Genomic DNA, 17522 nt, shown 5'->3' with positions numbered 1-17522 from the left:
CGTTCCTGAGCTTCTCTCCTTTGAGCCAGGCTGAGGGTTTTTGTGGATTTTTGTTTATTCCTCCCCCTTACCAGAAGAAAGAAAACATCTTGTCCACTATAAGGAGTGCCAGTCATCGCCATCCGGGGAGATACATCTTCATCTTTCTAGACTCTCCGGTTCGGCTTATAAGTGCTGTTGTCTCTTGACTGGGTACGTGCAAGCAGTCTTGGTTCAAAATCAAATCTAACAAGTTACCTGCAGTGTTCACGGTTGGGCAAGCGGTTGCATATAGCTCAGGCATAGACCATTTTAGTACCAGAACATCCACAATGAAGGGCCTTGCTTTTGTGTGCGGCCTCCTGGCTACATCTGTCTCTGCACACATGCAGCTGTCAAAACCATATCCCATCCGAAGCCCGTTGAACAAGGACGCAACTGGCGAGAAGGATTATTCGTACACAAATCCGCTTTCTACCAGTGGTTCGGATTACCCGTGCAAAGGATACGCCAATGACCCATTCACCTCTGTCGCCACATACAGTCCAGGCCAGGAGTACGAGATTGAATTGGAAGGTAGCGCGACACACGGTGGCGGCTCCTGTCAGATCGGTCTCTCATACGATAAAGGAAAGACTTTCCGTGTGATTCACTCCATGCTGGGAGGGTGTCCAATTGCAAAGAAATACAAGTTCACAGTTCCCACTGATGCACCAAATGGAGAGGCCTTGTTGTCCTGGACATGGTTCAACAAGGTCGGTAACCGCGAGATGTACATGAACTGTGCACAGGTCACAATTGGTGGTTCCGCGAAACGTGCAATCTCGCGTCGTGACAGCTTCGACAGTCTCCCAGAGATCTTCCAGGCCAACAATGCTGGCCCTGGCCAATGCACCACCATCGAGGGTGAGGAAGTGAACTTCCCACTACCGGGACCCTCGACAGAGGGAAGTCTTTCCGGCAAGGGCTACACTTGCAAGAGTTCCGCTTCTTTCCTAGGTACTTCCAACTCAGCCAACGCTGCTGCCCACGGCCCTAAGAGCTCCGCTCACATTTTCGGCTCTGCTTCTCCGTCTGCAACACCCAGTAGCAGGGTCGCTTCCGCCTTTGGCACTTCATCCTCCGCCCATGTCGCTTTTGCCACGCCATCCCCCTCGCAGCCAGCACGTGTCGAGTCGCACCCTCTCAAGCACCACGAGCCAAGCCAGGAAGACTGTAAAGATGGTACCATTATCTGCGGCGAGGACGGCCAAACCTGGTCTATGTGCAGCTTCGGTCGCCCCGCCTTCATGGGACCTGTTGCCGCTGGGACGCGCTGCCGCCACGGCGCCATGCACCGCGTGTGGTGAACGTGAACTTGAACGCCTATTGGCACCTGCTAAGTGCGTATTCCTCGATCAAGCTCGCCTGGTGCGAGTATACACCATCTTCATATCCATCGTCGAGGTAGTTCTTCGCTGTTTCCATTTTTAGTCTGGACCAAGGGCCTATTTTATTATGCAACTGTTCTGTCTTCTATTCTCATTAGCCCACGTCCTGTGATTTTGTAATTTTCTCGTGATGTACTCAGTATTGAATTCACTTTCTTAATTTCTGCAATTAGTTTATCATGCGTGGCTTCACTGGGGTAGTGGTAAACATTTCATATTCTTAATATATAATTGCCAGTGTGCTTGAATGATTAGCTTACTTGGTAAACCTATTCATAATGTTCACAACCCCCGAGGGGTAGTTATATATCTACATACCGCGCAAGAGAAGCAATGAGAAATTCAAATTTCATTGAAAACCGGCAATTGTTGCTTACACTATGGAGATCCAAAGCTACACAACATGGGACATAACTCCAGTTTATACTTACCCTGCATGCCCAGACCCTCCTTCGCTTCAATTACACTCACCATTCCCACCCCAGATGATATAATCCATCCTCTTTTACACCTCCTCGTACAACTTAGTACCTGCAGAGGCCTCCCATCCACCAATCAGCTTTGCTTCATATGATCCAACACCGAGGCTTCCGTCATGGTATTCCATAAACCCTTCACCGACACAAAATCCCTTCCCCAGATATAATGATCGGATAAGTTCTCTTTCACTTTTCAAATCTATATTAGTACCAGTCTAACCTCGAAGCAATAATATAACCATCCAGGGTGCAATCATCGATTCTGACCACTAGTATAGATTTATCATAACAGTGGCATGTTTACTTGCAGTAGCTCGCCGCCTCGTGTACCGTCTGATGGTTGCCTGTTCAGCAACGCTTGACTCTCACTAAAATTGCAGTGCTGATTGAAGTCCCTACATAACTGGGCGAGAAACCTCGGCATCAATGGAGAATTGCCCGATCTGTGCGATCACGTAACTTTGCCCTTTTCATTACTTGGAGCGTTTGAGGATGCAGACTAGTCAACTGTGATCACAGACCTTAGCTTGGTTTGGGTATGAAATGTTTTCAGATTAAAATTGCTCAATTGTATCGTAGTTTATGGAGCGCCAGTTGGTAAAGTTCGATGGGGGAGCGAAAAGAATATATATATTTCGGAAGAGCCAATATTGCGTGTCCTTGTACCCTTTGAGGAACTCGCACGTAATGGATCAACGTTCGATTACAGTATACGACATGATTAAATCAATCCTAGATTAGATTCCAGTCTCGGTATACTCGCACGCTCATATAAAGAACCTCGGTGCATCCTAGAGCTTCTATCGAACGGATGGCATAATCCCGGGAGTTGCCATCCTGAAAGCGGCACAAATACGAAAACCGAGGAATGTGCGGAGGAAAGACAACAAGCATAGCCTTCAATGTTACAACTACAATTGTTTTGTATTATTTTTATGATGCTCTCAACGGAATTTGTACTGAAGCCGAGTTGGTACTCATAAATTAGGTAATAATTTGATTTCATTAAACACTGAGCCAAGCCCATATCGTCCAATGCAGTACTGTACTGGAAAGTATCACCCCACATAAATCCAAAAAGACCATGGTATCTTATTTGCAATCATTATTCATAGACGTTATTACCTTCCTAGCCCAATTAGATGATAAAGCCATTGCCCAGTTTCTCCCGAGCGGATATAGACCCGCGCGATTAGTTGCAACAACTCCAAAGTTTGTTGGTTTCAGTTATAGTGTATCTCATTTTATTTATTTGTTTTTGTTTTGTTTTGCACACCATGTTTGTGTTCTCTCGAACAATTCCATGGCATTCACATTTCGAAAGTGGTATGGAATGTAGTTGTCTTAGTAGTTGCCCGTATAGGCGGAGTTTCCGTAGCCATAGCCGTTCTGTGGCACATTCGGGGTGGTCTGAGTGGTATCTTTGTTTCGAGAGAAGAAGCTACCAAAACCACTGGGCTTCTCCTGGGTAGGTCCTAATTCAACATCCTGAGGAGTAGGATGGGTTGGGAGCATATCGTCGGCGCTGGCGGTATCCGGGTTGTTCTTCTTGCGACGCCAGAAAGCACGAGGACGAGTACCATACGTGTAATCGTTGGCCGGGGAAGGTCCGAAGCGCTTCTCACGCTTGTGGTGACGGGCATAGAGGACTTGGAAGAGAATGGAAACCAAGAAGAAAAAGCTGGTGGGGAATGTCAGCGCATGACTCCTGATTGACACCTTGCCTGGCGCAGCTCAAGGGGTGCAGGATGGAATATTACTCACATTCCGATGATCGCAACGGCGAATGTGACTTTTTGGAGTTGACAGGCAAACTCGTATTTCACTTTAGATGGCGATTCTGCGTTGCTTTCCCCTGATCCTAAAGGAGTATCGACTCGGCCGCTGCATTGCTGTGTGCCATTGCGAGTCATGATCGCAATAGCGATCATGGCTCCGACAAAGCAGACATCGAGAACAACGGCCACAGCGGCGAAAAATGCGACTCCTCCCAAACAGCAGCTGAAGAGGATGCCTAATAGTCCGTAAAGGGTCGCCGCACCCGACAGACCCTCAGTAGCTTTCATCCACTGAGGGATGTTCTGGTCATGGCGGCTGAGGACAGCTAAAAAGTAGGAGAAAATTCCTAGAATTACCGCGCCGTCAAGAAATTGAAGGACACGAATAGCTAGGTTGAAGAAGCGGAGAACAACGCCGCCAAACCCCATCCTGGAAGTGGGTGGCTGTAAAGCAGTCTTCTCGAAAGAGTAAAGAATATATTTGAAAGTGGCACTAGGAACGAGGCCCGAGAGCTATAGTACGAAGTCTGAAGGGGCTAGAGAGCCGTTAGGTGAAACTAAGGGTTAAATTTCAACAGGAGCTTGACAACAAAGATGTATTATAAGGCTGAAGAGTGGAAAAAGTTTGCACTTGTACACAGTCCAGGCAGCATTGTTGAATGAAAAGGTTGGGTCCCAGGGGTCATGGTGTCGCAGCAAGCAGATCAGTGGAGGCATTTCCTTGGATGCCTTCAAGTCTTGTGGAACTCGAGGAATCCTTCAATCGCTTTCACAAGAGGACCCGTCCACACCATCAAGATGTCGATCCACGGACAAGGACGGAGCTCACGACACATTTGATTGGGAAGAAAGAGCAGAGGCGGGGACAAAGCTGATAATCCCCGTCACAAGCCACACCCACAGCCCAGCCCCCAAACGTCATCATCCAGACAGGGCTCGTTCTCATTGGTTTCCTGCTACTGTGACTAAGCCCTGCCCAGACATCCCCTGATTCGGCACCGGCACTGGACCCTGGACCCTAAATCACATGTCTGTCACCAGGTCTCGTGTCCGAATTAGTGACCGCATTAGGGAATCACCCATTGCGGCCGGGTCCACGGCCGCAACACTTAGTGACTATTACTAGCCACAGTTACTCATTGGCCGCCAGTTGTATACCGCCACAGAGCAACATATACACAGCCACACTTCTCCTGCTCTACCAAAGTTCATAACGTCACGACTAACACCGAATGGTTTCTATGTTTAGCACAAGCTTAAAGTAAGGTCGGACCGTGCCACTGTGGTAATCGTGGCAGCGGTTGAGGCTGGACTCGGCAGATGAAAGCCAAGCGATGCCAATATCTGGAAACGAGACCCCATCTCAACTCTATCCATATACCTGAACGAGCAATAGCACTAGAGATTAACCAACCTATGCCAGGCGAACCATACCATCATGCCTGCACGTCGATTAAGATCTTGCAGTGGTCCTCGCGGTCGTTGACCAGGGTCTCGAATCCCTTTTCCACCGTCTCATTCAACTTTATTTTCGACGTAATCATCTTTTCTGGTTGCAATTGGCCTGCAAGACGGAATGCAGTCAGAAAATGTGGTGGACTAAAGTCAAGAAGTCTCTCTCGAACAGCTTACCATATCCAAGAGCCTTGATAACGGCTGCGAAGGATCCTTCGTCGTACAATGCTGACCCAGTATACTTGACTTCGTTGTACATTAAGTCGTTCACGGAAATTGCGGGTTTCTTCTCCCATACAGCAACATTAATGATTGCACCATGCGTGCGACACGCACTAATGGCGCCGTTCAATGCTTTTTCCACACCAGCAGCATCAAAGATGACATCGGCACCCACACTGTCCGTCACTTCCATGACCCTCTGGGTCACATCCTCCTGTCCTGGATCAAAGGCGTGTGTAGCACCGTATTCAATCGCAAACCTTCTGCGCTTGTCATAGAGCTCTGATAACATGATATTCTTAGCGCCTTGCAACTTTAACACCTGTACAATGCCGATTCCAACTGGCCCGCCCCCTACCACCATGACATTATCGCCTATCTTGAAGGGTGATAGATTGACAGCGTGCCAGGCGACAGCCAGTGGCTCGATCAAGGCCGCCGCTTCAAGAGATACGTTGTCAGGGATCGGATAGAAATGTTCTGCCGGCGCAACATGGTACTTTGCCAACCCGCCACCGTACCCTGCAGGATGCGTCAGTATCATCGCCAATTATGTATTGTTTTGACAGTGACCGCATACCAGAAAGTCCAATGAAGCCTATGTTCTCGCAGCAGTACTCATAGCCACGTTTGCAAGCTGGGCATTGTCGGTCGAAGATGGTCGGACGTACGACGACCCGCTGTCCCGGAGACACGTGCGCTACTCCCTCCCCTACCTCCTCGACGATGCCGCTGATTTCATGACCAAGTGTCACTGGACATGACCGTCCGGTTATATTATGGGGTTCTTGAGGTATCAGCACGGGACCACCGGTATATTCATGTATGTCTTGCTCAAAATCAGTTTATTTTTGGATAAATGCAATATAGAGGTAACTAAAGCTTACCACTGCCACAGAGCCCAACGAAAGCTGGTCGGATCTACTATTTTCACTTTGAATCAATATATTCTTGTTCATGCCGTAGGTATAGCGCAAAGTACCTTTACTTCCCCTTTGCCACAAATAGGCTCATCAATTGTTTCAACCCGGATGTCGCGGGGTCCATGGAAGCGGACCGCTTCCATTAGGCGCGTAGTCTTCAGTGTCGCTCGGACAGTACCCGTGTCAAGAGTTGTGTTCAGCATTTTTTTTAAGCTTAAAAATTATCCCACAAATGCGAGAAGCTGGTATAAATTTAGATTCATTTGAAATATCGTATAGTTGTACTATCGCTGTGTATTGCGAGAAGGCTCCCAAAAGAGATTCCTCCCTTCATATATATATGTAGTATGCTATCGAGGCGAATTGATGTAGCAGGAGACGCTATCATGACGTGGTCCACAAGCATTAGATATCCATAAAGCAAACAACCCTGAGATCTGATTGGTCAGGGCTCTGTGACTGTTCATCTGATAATCATTACACCATCTATGATGTTAAAGACGTTCTCCTGGGATGAAAGCCCCGACACATGATTCGTCCAGAAACCTCCAGATGAGATGGATAGGTGAGCACGACCCTGTAATAGATCCATCGGCCTTGAAGGCAATAATATGTTGATATCAACACGTGAGCTGAAAATAGCCATCCCTAACGCGGGGAAGCAGTCAGTGGCGTCATCTCATTCTCCAGCTATTTTGGCTATTGAGTCCCACTGGCGGGATCATGTAGCTGCTCCTGTCGAAACAGTTAGCCTGCATGTCATTGAAGTAAAGTACAATTAGGTTACACTTACGGGGGGCACTAAGGCAAGTCCGGAGAAGGAAGCCGCCAATAAGTCTGGGGTTACATTACCCCGTAGGGCACTGAACAAAAGGACCCGGCCACTCATAAGACGCAAATGTTCATACTATAGAATTTCGATGTTTCAAGTTTCTTCCTCGCGCTGCTGGTCAACAAAAGCGCGCAGGATGGATTCCAGCCCTTCGTTGCGCCGCGCCAAAAGCATTACATCGGAAACATTAACTGTCGAGCGTCCGGCATGCCTAATAAGGAAGTTCCGAATCAGTCAGCAACCCGCCATATCGAATCATACCAAAGGATCCTCTGCCAAGGTCGCACAGAAGTACGGTAAGAAAAGCGGCGAAAGAATAATAACAGCAAGGCAGAGCACCCATCCATAAGATACTTTGAGTCGCAAATCAGTCACTTACTTAGCAAAGGATTCTAAATCCTGGCTGACTGTCTCTGTTCATCGAAGCTGATCAGTTTACACGCCACCATGAACTAACTGTGACGAAAAGCTCCATGGCTGTTCGCTCTGCGAAAGTGGACATACCTATTTGGGCCCAAACCATCTCCGTCAAGGCCCCGATGAATTGCGGTGTGGCATTCACACCAAGTTTGATGGTTTCGTCATCAACTATCTTGCCAATAGCTAGCCAAAGAGCGGATTTCAGGCGCTATGACGAGAAATTGTAAGATCTGCTTCGGACTAAATGATCCATATCACCACGTACCTCTTCCAGGCCAACTTCTTCATTTGGATCCATGTTCAGCAGACAGCCGGGAGTGACCGATAATTCAACCCCCCAGAGTTGATACCCGAGAAGATAGCTTTTATCGATACTGATGGAAACGATGTAGTTACGATCTATACTTGATCGCGCGCCACGGTGAACAGACGCGTCCATGGATGGAGAACAGCTGACGTCGCCTGTGATTGGCTACGGCTAAAACGGGCGGACAAAAGATCCCCCGAAAGACAGTAGCCACTAGACCAGAATGGAACACTTCCCATTACGGAATTCTTCGCATCGAATGGAGACTAAAAGAAAAGAGCTTGCGGCATCCAGCGGGCAATCCACTTTCAAATCCCTCATACTCTCGCCAGAAAAGGGGTTCGCAAGCCCTCATTTGAGCGCCTGTCTCTAAACCAACTCACTTTGAGCTCGCAAACTGAGCCATAACCTCTCAATCTCTCTCTTTACGATCTCCGCGAAATCCCGCACCTCTTTCTATAGTAATCCTTTCTCAACACCAACTACCGAGAATAATAAAACCTGCAACCGAATTAAAAATGTCTTCTCCCGACGTTTCCGTCGCCACAGAGGCCTTGAAGGACTTCTTCGGCCAAATATATACCTTCTTCGAAACGATCATCGTCCGCTTCTTCAGGAACCTCTATAACTCTTTCGCGGACGTGGGCTTCAACCGTTGGACCAAGGTCACACTCTCGGTGATCGGTTACGTTTTACTTCGTCCATATATCGAAGCCTGGTTTAAGAAAATGAGTGAACGCGATCGCAAAAAGATGCAGGAGAAGGAAAAGGCTAAGAGGGAGGCACAAGGAGGCAAGAAGGCTAAGGTTTCGGCCAATACACTGCGAGGTGGTGCCACCGGAGGCGGAAAGGTGCTTGGAGAGGTCGAGAACACCGACGATGAAATTGAGGAGGGAGAGGACTTTGCAACGGCCAGCGGAGTGCCGGAGTGGTCAAAGAATGCGAAGAAGAGGCAGAAGAAGTACATGAAGAGTCTGAAGGAGGCAGAGGCGAATGCGAATAAGTTGTCCCAGGACCAGATTATGGAGTTGTTGGACTGGAGTGATTCGGAAAATGAGAAGAAGGATGCATGATTTACGGGCGTGGAAATTGGCTTCTTTCAGTTCAGTGTGGGTATATGAATTACTAGTAGACTTATCCGACTTTATACAAATATATAATTAATCTTCCTTCTGATATGCTTTTTCGGACGTTGACATTGACATCCATTTGAGGACCTTCTTGCACTCTTCTGAGAGTTTGCCTTGTTTGGTGAAGTACAATCGCCACCATATATCACTGAAATATACAGGGTAGAGTGAGTCTATAGAAATTTTATACCTGATCGGCGTTTTTTATCAGGCTTGTCCAAAAACCACACTATATTGCACATCAATCTCATTGTTATTGAGCAATAATTAATCCGTTCCATCCTAAATACATCCACACAATCAAGCCCTAACCCGTCTAGACATAGGCGGATGATACTCTTTAATAATGGACAATTCTAGTGCAGTCGCCTCAATGCTTCTATCATAACTTTCACCTCGTGGACATTCATCATGCCCACTGAATTGACAATCTCCTCCTGCACATTAGGCTCACAGTTTAAGAACTGTTCAATCAACTCGCCATCCACAAAACGGTATGGTTCCTTTGCTTCTCGGACCATACTGCGGAATCCCCGGAATTCGTTGAATGGCATCTCGCCCAATGACTCGATCTTGCCCGCCATTGTCGCTTGTAGACGCATTAGGAAATCCTGGTGTTCTGGATTGATTATGGCGAACAGGTAAATAGAGCCCTCCACCTGGTTGTGCAATCTCAGTTAGTGGTGTATTACAAAGAGGGAGGGTGAAGGGAAATCACATACCGTGCCTAGGAAGGCTCGCGGGGTGACTGTTACGCTTGCCAATTGTTGAATGTTAACTGGCCGGATACGGTTGACCATTTCGCCTAGTGAGATTTCCCCGGTTACTTCTAGCCGGCGCCTATCGTCCTCTTCAACTCCAGCGAGGTTCCGACGGAGAACGATCAAGTTTCCTTCCGCATCGCTCTCTAAGAAAGTGTCCTTGTCGATGCAGGCGACTCCCGTGGCCCAAACGGTCTGGAAGTGGCGAGCCACTTCCGTTAATGAATCAGGAAGGCCGTTTTCCCCTTCCTTAAACTCCACAAGACATACACTCTTCATGAGATCTGAGACCACAATCACATTGCCTACCACGGTCACATCCACCGGCGCGGTCGATGTTCTGAAACTGGCAAGCTTTTCCAATTTCATTGCACCGAAATTGTTGTTCACTACCTTATAAATAACGATCTGAAAGGCTTCGTCAGACACGGATTCACAACAATCGGGTCAACTATCACTTACTGTTTTGACAAGTGCAGCTACAATCTTGTCTCCTAACATAGCCAGAGCACGACATGCCCCCTTGACAGGTAATTCGGCAACCTTTGTCAGTTTCCGGCCATTGTCAACTTCAAACATTAGTATTCGACCTCGAATCGACTCTTCCCCTTCATCGTCAAGATAAGCCGTTCCAACGACGAACCGATCCTTCATCGTTTCACGTCCATTTTCACCCTTGCCCGCCGGGAATTCTGCGCGAACAACGCTTTCCACTAACTCCTCCGGTCTCAATTCAAATGAATCGAGCTGTCTAAACAGAACCTCATCAGCGAGCATAAATCGGCTTGTGACAATTTCCGCCCCGTCTGCAAGTTTACGCTCTATTGTTCCGATGCCGAACGCCTTTTCCGAAGGTGAATAAGCGACTCTGCGTACGGTTGCACCGATTTGAAGCGTTTGGATCTGGGTCGTCCTCTCCCGATCGACCAGAGCGATCTTGAGCTCGTGTGGTGTAGCCACTGCAATAGATCCAGGATAGGCCTCCGAGTTAAAATGACAGACGCGAGAAGCCCCCTCAGAATTTACTGCAGAGTATATAATACGGCCTTCGGAGCCATATATCAGGCTTGGATTCTCGCATGTCGCAAAGACATTAAAAAGTCCGTCACCCCTTGGCAGTTTCTTGAAAGTTGGCTGCTCAGACCCAAGAATTAGTTTGTTCATTTGGCTTAAGGAGTAGTCATCCATCTTAAACGAGTAAGTGATAACACTACCATCTGCCATTGAGATGAAAAGGGTAGGAGGACTATCCGCGAGCACGTCCGCAACGAGAACGGATCGTGGGAAAGCTTCTCCGGCTGGGCCCAGCGATGTAGTATGCACTTCAGTCAAGTCTTGAAGCTTGAGGACGGACACCTTGGCAAGTTGAGGGAATCCAACAACACAAACTTCAGTTGGCGATGCAGGAACCGTAACACCAGACACTTGGCTATCAGCCCCAAATTTCTTCTCCGTCACTACCTGCACCTCATTCCGGATATCCAAGACGGTCATAAGCTCGCCTCCAATAACAAGCACCATTGAATCATCGTTGGCAGAAGCAGCGGTGATGACCAGCCCATTCGGCGGTGCCCACTGGTACACGACCATTCCACCTTCCAAATCCGCGATAAGCACCCGTTGCTCAGTAACCTGCAATATTCGGCCCCCAGGCAAGTTGGCTGCGAGAAGTGTGTTCTCCGAAAGACTCAGTCCAAGGAAATGATCCAATTCTTCTACCTCACCCTCGGGACTGAAGTGGAATACACGAGTTTCATCAATAAAGGTAACAAGGAGTGTATCCAGTGTATCCCCTCCAGCGTGGACCTGCAATCCCCATAGATCTGTGATGTGTTCCATGTCACCCAAAACGCCCAGTTCCTCCATTCCAACACCACTGCGCACACTTCGGAGGGTCCCGTCATCGAAAGCGCCTGAGCCTGTGACAATTCGAGCCTGCCCGGACGAGAATTCATGGGTTTGGCTTTCACTTGTGCGGTTCCCGAGGTCCATTATGGTGAAATCCAATATAGGGGCAATATTGGACAGGGCTTGGATAATTTCAAAAGAGCCATTGCCGATTCGAAGTACTTGAGAATCCCCTTGATGAGATCCTACAAATACAATCCCACCGCCAAGATATACCAAAGCAGAAGCTCGTGATGTATTTCCCAGATGATCCAACTTCCAACCCTGAACCTGGTTATCCGAGTCTAAAACAAGCATTAAGAAAAATAGCCTTCCATAATCATCGGCCAACAACCATCGCTGGCTATCCACTCCTTCCCAAGCGACAAATATCGTTGCTTCATCTAGGGGCCGAGAGATTATTTCATTGTTATCGTCATCAACATATTTAATAGATGTTTCGCCAAGGATGAGAAGACCACCTAGAACTGTCAGTCCGGGAGTGCGGTAGTAGAGGGAATGCTCTATCACATGGCACAGGGAGACTAACCTAGTGGAGCGGGCACGGGTATAAGGTGGGAGGCTCCAAGATCTAGCTCTTGTGCAAAGTCGGCTATATGCGTTAATGTAGCGTCTGCACTTGTGCTCGCCGTGGCAGAGGTATAATTCAACTCTCTAACCATCAATCTAACCTTCTTCTGATTGTCCTCGTAAAGTAAAGCCAAGCGCGGTAATCCAGACTGCACATGGAGGAATGCAGAGGAGCGTACAAAGAGCTCGTCAATCCTCGCTGTCGTCAACTCTCCGAGCTCGCCGACTTTTGGCGCATCAGGCCCAGTAGGAACAGCTGCAGCCCTTCCCCTTTTCCGGCCAGGCAATTGTACAATCGGCACCACAGCCACCAAGCCCTCGTAGACCTCCAGCGTCATGAACCGACCACTCGGGTCTATCAAGCATCGGTTACCAGTTTGCGATTCTCGCGACGACGGGTCAGCAATGTCGACATAGTTTCTTTCTGTTCGTATCCGATTTTGCGTACTGTCCCATGATAGAGTGCAGTAGGTGTACCGATCTGTGCCAACGAAAAGGTGATCGGTGGGTGAATGGGCGGGGGCAGGAAGCCGAGCCAGCATCGACACTTTGGCGTATAGAGTACACGACGCAGCAAGATTCAACCCATCGGGGGTAAGCGTATAAATTTCCAGTCGATTGGCCTTCCTATGACAAATTGGATATATTAGTAACATGTGCCTTGCAGCCAGAGGCCGACCGGTGGATTGTGGTCACCAACGCAACAACCAAGGATTCCTCCTCTGGGTTCAAGAACTGCAGCTTGATCGCATGACGCACGCTGCTCGCCTTATGTATTGGCACGACATAAGCCATCTCGATAGCCTGATGTTCTATGAGCTCGCAATCGACGATCCGGAATGAGCTTTTTGCAGTGGAGACCACTGCGGGGAGATGATAGCACGATCACCCGTCAGATCCAACAGAGTACGGAGAATTACACGTTGACTCCAGATCGTAATATCGTATATTCAATTTTTGAAAAATATCCACATCTCTAACGACGAGACTACAAGCTGGGATGAGTTGATAGTAAAGGGACCGAAAAGAGAGGGACTGGTACGTAGGACCAGTTCGGGACTTGAGGTAAAAGTCGCAATGACGATGTTGCGGTGCCTTCCAAGACATTAACTCCGGGCTATGGCCGAACACCACCTACAGCCTTGAACTTTCACATCTCTATACTTTTATTCAATACATATTTAAAGTACTTATACATGTGTGTATTTTAAATACTTAGGCTTTCCTAATCATTGTATTTGCACCACGTAATGTTCAAAATTTCCAAAGAAACAAATGTATTTATTACCAAGTTCCGGACATCACACGTGATCAAATGTAGTGTTAAGTTCCGTACATAATTCTTGAAACATTTTCGAACCGTCAAGTCTATCATCCCTCCCTTGGCGAGCTGTGTTTTGCCATGATCAAATAATCATGTCGCCCACCGCATGAAGGCCAAAAAGAAGTGCTAGGCATACATGAATCACGCCGAAAGACAACAAAATATAAAAAGGAAAAACAGGCGGAGTATATATGCAAAGATCATCTAGGCATGAGAAGGGAAAAGAAGTCATGTTCATTTAAAAGAAACGGCCATGGAAGAATCATGACCAGACATCCTCCTGGTAGCTTCCACTGCTGCGCATATGCTTGACCATCTCCTCACCCTTCTCGGCGGGAAGACCACGCTGTTGGGCAATAATCTGACCAAGCACCAGATTGACCTCACGTGCCATGTTGGCGGCATCTCCACAAACGTAGAATGTGGCTTTCTGTTTCAGAAGGTCGCTGACCAGCTCAGCTTGTTCACGCAACCGATGCTGGACATAAACCTTTTGAGAGCCCTCGCGAGAAAATGCAGTAATGATCTTCAAGGAATCACCAAGTTGTTCCTCATAAGCCTGTAGTAAAACCTGTTAGAACTAAGGGTCCATGGGGATCTGAAGGGGGAAGGGCAGATGTGAGGGAAATCATACCTTGAATTCGTCCTGATACAGGAAATCCTCATTGCGATTACGGCACCCAAAGAACAGGACGGTTGTGCCGACCTTCTCGCCTTTAGCCGCCAAGGCAGCACGTTCTTGGATAAAGCCACGGAAAGGTGCGACACCGGTACCAGGTCCAACCATGATAATGGGTCTCGAGGGATCGGATGGCAGTTTGAAATTCGAGTGACGGACGTGAACAGGAACATGAATGCCATCGTACTTGTTGCGCGGACCAGTGATAGCGTACGTCAAGCCGTGAGGGTCAGGAGAAGGTTCACCATTTTGCTTCTGCTTGAGCGCAAGGAGGTAATTCGTCGTCACACCCTTGACAAGGTGGGAGGCACCAGGCAAACGGACGGATTCCACAACGGCAGTGATACTGATCTTGTCCTTCTGGACAAGGGAAGATGACGAGATAGAATAATAACGAGGCTGGAGCTTGTTGAGGCCTTCAACGAGCAAAGAGAACGGGACGGCAGAGAAAGAGTTGGAAGTAATGCTTTGAAGAGCCTGGGCAATATTGAAACATTGGTTGGTGATCTTCTCGTGGAAATAATCCTTATCGTTGCCCAAACGCTGAATTTCTGTCTTTGTCGCCTCATCGGGAGCAAAAGCAGCCAGACTCGAGACAAACTGTCGGGAAACAGGGGCACAGACTTCCATATAGTAACGAACGGCGGCATCATAGGTGGTAGGGGTCGGGATCGGAACCTTAGCCGTCACATCAATGCCCTTGATGTTAATAACCGAATGACGCTTCTCTTCAAGTCCAAAAACCTGTAGGAACCGGTCCACCTCGGCACCAGCGTTTGTCGGCCAAACAGCAATGTGATCACCGGTTTGATAGGTGAGGTTGCTTCCGGCGATGCTAATTTCCATGTGCAGGCAGTTACGATCCTTTACAGTGAATAGCTCACGAGACTCGACAATAGGCGCAACGAACGGGTTGTGGGCTGAGAATGGGCCTTTGGGTTGGCCTTCGAGATGACCCTTGGTAGGCTCGCCAAGATAAACCGTTTCGTCTTCGGCACTCTTAGACTCATCTTCTGTGACACTGAACACCGGCTCATAAACAGCCTCGCGCTCCTGGAGACCCATGGCCTCAGAGAGTTCGGTCCACATAGGTTCCTTCCAAGCCAAGAAGTCTTCTTCCATTGTGCCAGCGCCGTCATCACCTTCACCAGCAGAACCGATACGTTGGGCACCAAGTTTTTGCAGAGCGACGTCCAGATTGCGAACCATGGCGTTGTAGTGCTCATAGGTATTGTTACCAAGACCGAAAGTGACATACTTGAGAGCGGACAGCGGCTTCTCTTCCGCGGACGCGCCACTTTCAAAAGCAACATCTTCACCGGTGATGAACTGATAAAACTCGACAGCATTATCCGTAGGCTCGCCCTCGCCATAAGTCGCCAGAACAAAGAAGGCGATCTTGTCTTCGGGGAATTTGTCCAAGTTTTCGTAGTCATAATCTTCCAAATCAGCAACCATAGTTTTGAGACCGAATCTCTGAGATCCTTCCTTGGCCAATCTCGAGGCGTAGTCCTCTGCAGTTCCAGTCTGGGAACCGTAGAAAATAACGCAGTTCTTGCCAGTTTCTTCCATTTTCTCCAAAATATCTCTAGTCTTTCCTGCCTTGGCGGCACCATTCATCGCTGGACCTGAAGAGGCATAAGGATCTTTGGCGACGGCCCAGTAAGTGCCCTTGGTGAAGTAGGCAACGCTACCCACCAAAAGCGCCACTAGGACCACCAGATCGAGAGTGTCGAGTTGCGCCATACTGGCTTCGCTATGGGGGAGGGTGAGGATTCAAACAAGTATCCGAGTAAGGTGGGACGGAGAACGAGAGGGAGGCAGGCAAAATGGGGCAAAGAAGGGTAAGAATCACCCCCTTATCTTCACCGATGGTGGTGTCAACCACCACAAATCAATTCTAATGTTGGAAGACGCCGATACTGACAGCGTGTTCCAACAGAGAAGAAGAAGAAAATAAAAACAGACAATAGAAGAAAGAGGTAGAAGAACGGAACACACAGTACAAGAAGTAGAGAAGAAGGGAGCTGTGGTCTGATCGAAGGAACTAAAAGATGCCGAATCCACCCTCTAAGCGGACCGCATAATTTCGGGGCCGGACACCGGAGAGGTTGAGTTAAAGAGATGGGTGGAGAGGGTGGAAACTTAAAGTAGTAGGCGGAGTGAGTATCAGAGGCAATCGTGGCCTTTTCCTCAGGTCCTGCCCTCTTTTTTTTTTGGCCCTAGAACCTCGGATGGCCCCGGCGCTGGTCTCGGGATTGGATGGCAGAAAGGGATACGAGCCCCAACAAGACGAGATCGTCTTATGATTGCGGTGTGAAGGCGAGCGCGAGGTGAATTTAGTACGGAATGGAATGCGACGACAAATTAACTCTTTGTCAAAGAATTGAAGATAAGAATCAATTGACCCGTATTGACCAGGGTAGCTTAAGTGAAATAACTTATCCCAGCAGTAGATAAGCCCACAGCAGAATCCTTTCTCTCAATAATAAACTCGAGGTAATATCTTTGAGGAAACCAACTACGATTATCAAAGTGACAGGACCAAGGTTTATATATACCCCATTCTAATTGTGGGGAAGCACGAAAGCCCGACAGTCAGGCCGAGCGTAAGTTGGGTTCGGAAGGAAACTTCGGTGCTGACTCGATGTGAAAACATTCATGGAGGTGAGCGGAGTCTGGGGGCGACTTTGGATGACTTTTGGTTTCCATTATTCCATATGAGGAAACTCCCGACTAAGGCTGCCGAGCACCGTTGGTTAGTAGCCGAGTTCCGCCTTTCCTGCACGCTGAGCGAGGAATGGACAAGACTGCAACCGTCGTGAATAGACATAGACACAGCTCCTGTAATTTCTGTATTCCCTGATCTTGCATGTACATAGTGCAACAGAGACTTAATAGGCTCAGAGTGGTCGACTGCATTGCTTCATCAAGTTATCATCATGAATTTCTTCTACCTATGTAGTATGCATCAATTGGCACGTGACACATCTGAAGGTCTCGGAGTATGTTGAGTTTTGCTGCCGATCATCTATGAAACAGCACTATTCCAACCCAATCACTAAGTCCGCACTCAGTACGTCCTGCGTACGCTAACGCTGTGAAAATCATTTCTTCCGTTGGTTTCGGTGGACTACTGTGTTCAAGAGTTCCGCGTGTACACAGTAGGCGGATATGCATCCATGCTGATACTCCGATCATTATGAGTGACTAATCGGATGTCTGGAAGTGTACGGAAGTGATTCCGCGCCGTGCGGTTCAAGTGCGAGCTTTCTACGGAGGACCGGAGAACTGGAAGTTATGCTTGCGCTCAGAGCAGGAGGAC

General features: G+C 48.2%; 7 protein-coding genes across 7 annotated transcripts; 2 read left to right on the top strand and 5 right to left on the bottom strand.

Moving 5' to 3' along the window:
* Nucleotides 1-311: 311 nt before the first annotated feature.
* Nucleotides 312-1328, top strand: ANOM_003210 (putative extracellular protein; the record flags this gene model as incomplete). The annotated part of the gene is made up of 1 exon (XM_015548467.1): nucleotides 312-1328. The coding sequence occupies one exon, from the start codon at nucleotides 312-314 to the stop codon at nucleotides 1326-1328; it is 1017 nt and encodes a 338-aa protein (XP_015410518.1).
* Nucleotides 1329-2861: 1533 nt separating this feature from the next.
* ANOM_003209 (uncharacterized protein) lies at nucleotides 2862-4095 on the bottom strand (the record flags this gene model as incomplete). Its single annotated transcript, XM_015548466.1, has 2 exons — nucleotides 2862-3569; nucleotides 3653-4095. The coding sequence occupies 2 exons, from the start codon at nucleotides 4093-4095 to the stop codon at nucleotides 3233-3235; spliced, it is 780 nt and encodes a 259-aa protein (XP_015410513.1). The 3' UTR covers nucleotides 2862-3232.
* Nucleotides 4096-4949: 854 nt separating this feature from the next.
* ANOM_003208 (uncharacterized protein) lies at nucleotides 4950-6469 on the bottom strand (the record flags this gene model as incomplete). The annotated part of the gene is made up of 5 exons (XM_015548465.1): nucleotides 4950-5230; nucleotides 5299-5865; nucleotides 5924-6172; nucleotides 6231-6264; nucleotides 6326-6469. 5 exons carry the CDS (start codon nucleotides 6467-6469, stop codon nucleotides 5103-5105), a joined length of 1122 nt encoding a protein of 373 aa, XP_015410512.1. The 3' UTR covers nucleotides 4950-5102.
* A 413-nt stretch (nucleotides 6470-6882) lies between these two features.
* Nucleotides 6883-7957, bottom strand: ANOM_003207 (CENP-S family protein; the record flags this gene model as incomplete). The annotated part of the gene is made up of 5 exons (XM_015548464.1): nucleotides 6883-7001; nucleotides 7060-7309; nucleotides 7478-7511; nucleotides 7603-7726; nucleotides 7784-7957. 4 exons carry the CDS (start codon nucleotides 7955-7957, stop codon nucleotides 7192-7194), a joined length of 450 nt encoding a protein of 149 aa, XP_015410516.1. The 3' UTR covers nucleotides 6883-7001; nucleotides 7060-7191.
* A 386-nt stretch (nucleotides 7958-8343) lies between these two features.
* On the top strand, nucleotides 8344-8898 carry ANOM_003206 (uncharacterized protein; the record flags this gene model as incomplete). The annotated part of the gene is made up of 1 exon (XM_015548463.1): nucleotides 8344-8898. One exon carries the CDS (start codon nucleotides 8344-8346, stop codon nucleotides 8896-8898), a length of 555 nt encoding a protein of 184 aa, XP_015410515.1.
* A 413-nt stretch (nucleotides 8899-9311) lies between these two features.
* ANOM_003205 (DDB1/RSE1 family protein) lies at nucleotides 9312-13029 on the bottom strand (the record flags this gene model as incomplete). Its single annotated transcript, XM_015548462.1, has 5 exons — nucleotides 12895-13029; nucleotides 12154-12821; nucleotides 10179-12085; nucleotides 9678-10124; nucleotides 9312-9614 (listed from the first exon to the last, which is right to left on the bottom strand). Exons 1-5 carry the CDS (start codon nucleotides 12987-12989, stop codon nucleotides 9312-9314), a joined length of 3420 nt encoding a protein of 1139 aa, XP_015410499.1. The 5' UTR covers nucleotides 12990-13029.
* Nucleotides 13030-13780: 751 nt separating this feature from the next.
* cprA (NADPH--hemoprotein reductase cprA) lies at nucleotides 13781-15943 on the bottom strand (the record flags this gene model as incomplete). Its single annotated transcript, XM_015548461.1, has 2 exons — nucleotides 13781-14077; nucleotides 14153-15943. 2 exons carry the CDS (start codon nucleotides 15941-15943, stop codon nucleotides 13781-13783), a joined length of 2088 nt encoding a protein of 695 aa, XP_015410498.1.
* Between the last annotated feature and the right edge of the window lie 1579 nt (nucleotides 15944-17522).

Source organism: Aspergillus nomiae (genome assembly GCF_001204775.2).
Source record: "Aspergillus nomiae NRRL 13137 chromosome Unknown contig00028, whole genome shotgun sequence".
Lineage (NCBI taxonomy): Eukaryota > Fungi > Ascomycota > Eurotiomycetes > Eurotiales > Aspergillaceae > Aspergillus > Aspergillus nomiae.
This window is presented reverse-complemented; position numbering and strand designations above follow the sequence as displayed.